General features: G+C 67.6%; 1 protein-coding gene across 1 annotated transcript in view; it reads left to right on the top strand.

The window, feature by feature from the left end:
* The window catches only part of LOC102254967 (septin-9), a 4,372-nt gene extending 2,912 nt beyond the window's left edge, over positions 1-1,460 (top strand). The window contains exon 9 of the mRNA XM_014531732.1: positions 1,370-1,460. Within this exon, the coding sequence (XP_014387218.1) occupies positions 1,370-1,425 (56 nt within the window). The 3' untranslated portion in view covers positions 1,426-1,460. The remainder of the gene's footprint in view (positions 1-1,369) is intronic.
* Positions 1,461-1,505: the final 45 nt, after the last annotated feature.

The following is a 1,505-nucleotide window of genomic DNA, read 5'->3' as shown; positions in this document are numbered from 1 at the left end:
GCCTCTGCCCCCCCTCCGCCCCCCACCCCTGCACCCCGCCCTCAGAGCTGCCAGCCAGGCCTGAGCTGGGCTCTCTGAACCTCATCCCTTGCGTTGCCCCCCAGCCGGCCACCAGGAGGGCAAGCAGCCATGAGCTGATAGAGCTGGGCCTCCTGGACCCCACCCCCCCAGACGGGGAGGAAAGGCCAGGCGTGCAGGGGTCACTGTACAGGGGTCATCACTCAGCCCTGCAGCGCCCGCCCTGTGGCCGTGGCTGCCCCTCCTCGCAGAGGCCGACAGCCTGCCTGGCTCTGGAATGCACGGGGCCACCCGCCCTGGCAGCTGCCGGGAGAGGCTGGGAGAAGGGTGCAGAGGCACGTGGCCTTTCTGGGGTGCCCACGCAGGTGCTGGCGGTGGGTGCAGGCTGGGTGTTTGCCACGTCTGCCCTGCAGGCTGCATCGCCTTTAGCTCCTCCCTTGTCCAGGGGTCTTGACCCTGGAGGTGTCCCGAGGGCCGCTCACCTCCCTGTCCCTCTCAGGCAGACTTTGCCCTGGGCCTGCCCTGTCCTGGCCCCTCCTCTTTCATCTCCTCTCTTCTTGTGTTTGGGGGCTGGGCGGGGGGGACCTTTGAGATAAGACCAGGGCAGTGGGGACATGGGAGGGGCCGGGAGGGCGTGTGATGATTGACGTCCTCTGCTGCCCCCTGGTGGTCGGCTCGGCCCTGCAGGCAGCCGGACTGGAGACTTGGGATGAGCGAGGCTGGTTCCCTGTCGGGCTCCCTGTGTCCCTGTTCCTGCCGCTGTGCGTTGTGTGGTGCCACCGGCTCGCGCTGAGGGTCCTCAGGAAGCAGCCCCGTCCGTGGGACTATGGGGTGGTGTTGAGGTGGCAGCGCCTGCACCCCACAGCTTCTGGGAGGACCCAGCTTAGAGCCGCCCGCTGTGCTCGTCCTGGGCCAGCGGGTGGGCCCCCCATACTGTCCTTCGTCCCCCCACCATCCGGGCATTTACCCTTGAAAAGCGCCCGACGTGGTGTCCAGAGGCAGGCGGGTGTGGCGGCTCACAGGTAGCTCACTCCATCCTCACGTCCCCGAGAGCTGGCGGCGTCCTTATGCCCATTTTCCAGAGGCGGGAACTGAGGGTCAGAGAGGCTCTTTCCTAGCCTGGTTCCTGTGCCATCTCCTTGCTCTTCCAGAACCTTCTGGGGAGCAGGAGCCGAGCCAGTCCCGTCACCCGGTATCCGCAGCACCAGGTGCCTGTGAGGTGCCAGTGCTCACCCTCTCCCCGCCCACCTGCCCGGGGTTCCTCTGGGCACCCGAGCTGCTGGGGGAGGGACTGGCAGGGCTGGGGGAGGGGCTTCGGGCGGCGTTAAAGCCCCTCGTCTTCCCTCCTCAGTGGAGAACATCCTGCACTGTGAGTTTGCTTACCTGCGGGACCTCCTCATTAGGTGAGACCTGGGGTGGGGGACCCAGATCGGGGTGTGGGCGGTGGGCGGTGGGCTAATCCCCCGCCGGGCAGCCGAGCAGTGGGG

Source organism: Myotis brandtii, unplaced genomic scaffold (genome assembly GCF_000412655.1).
Source record: "Myotis brandtii unplaced genomic scaffold, ASM41265v1 scaffold825, whole genome shotgun sequence".
Classification (NCBI taxonomy): Eukaryota; Metazoa; Chordata; class Mammalia; order Chiroptera; family Vespertilionidae; genus Myotis; species Myotis brandtii.
Note: the sequence above shows the minus strand (reverse complement) of the source record. Positions and strands in the feature narration are given on the sequence as shown.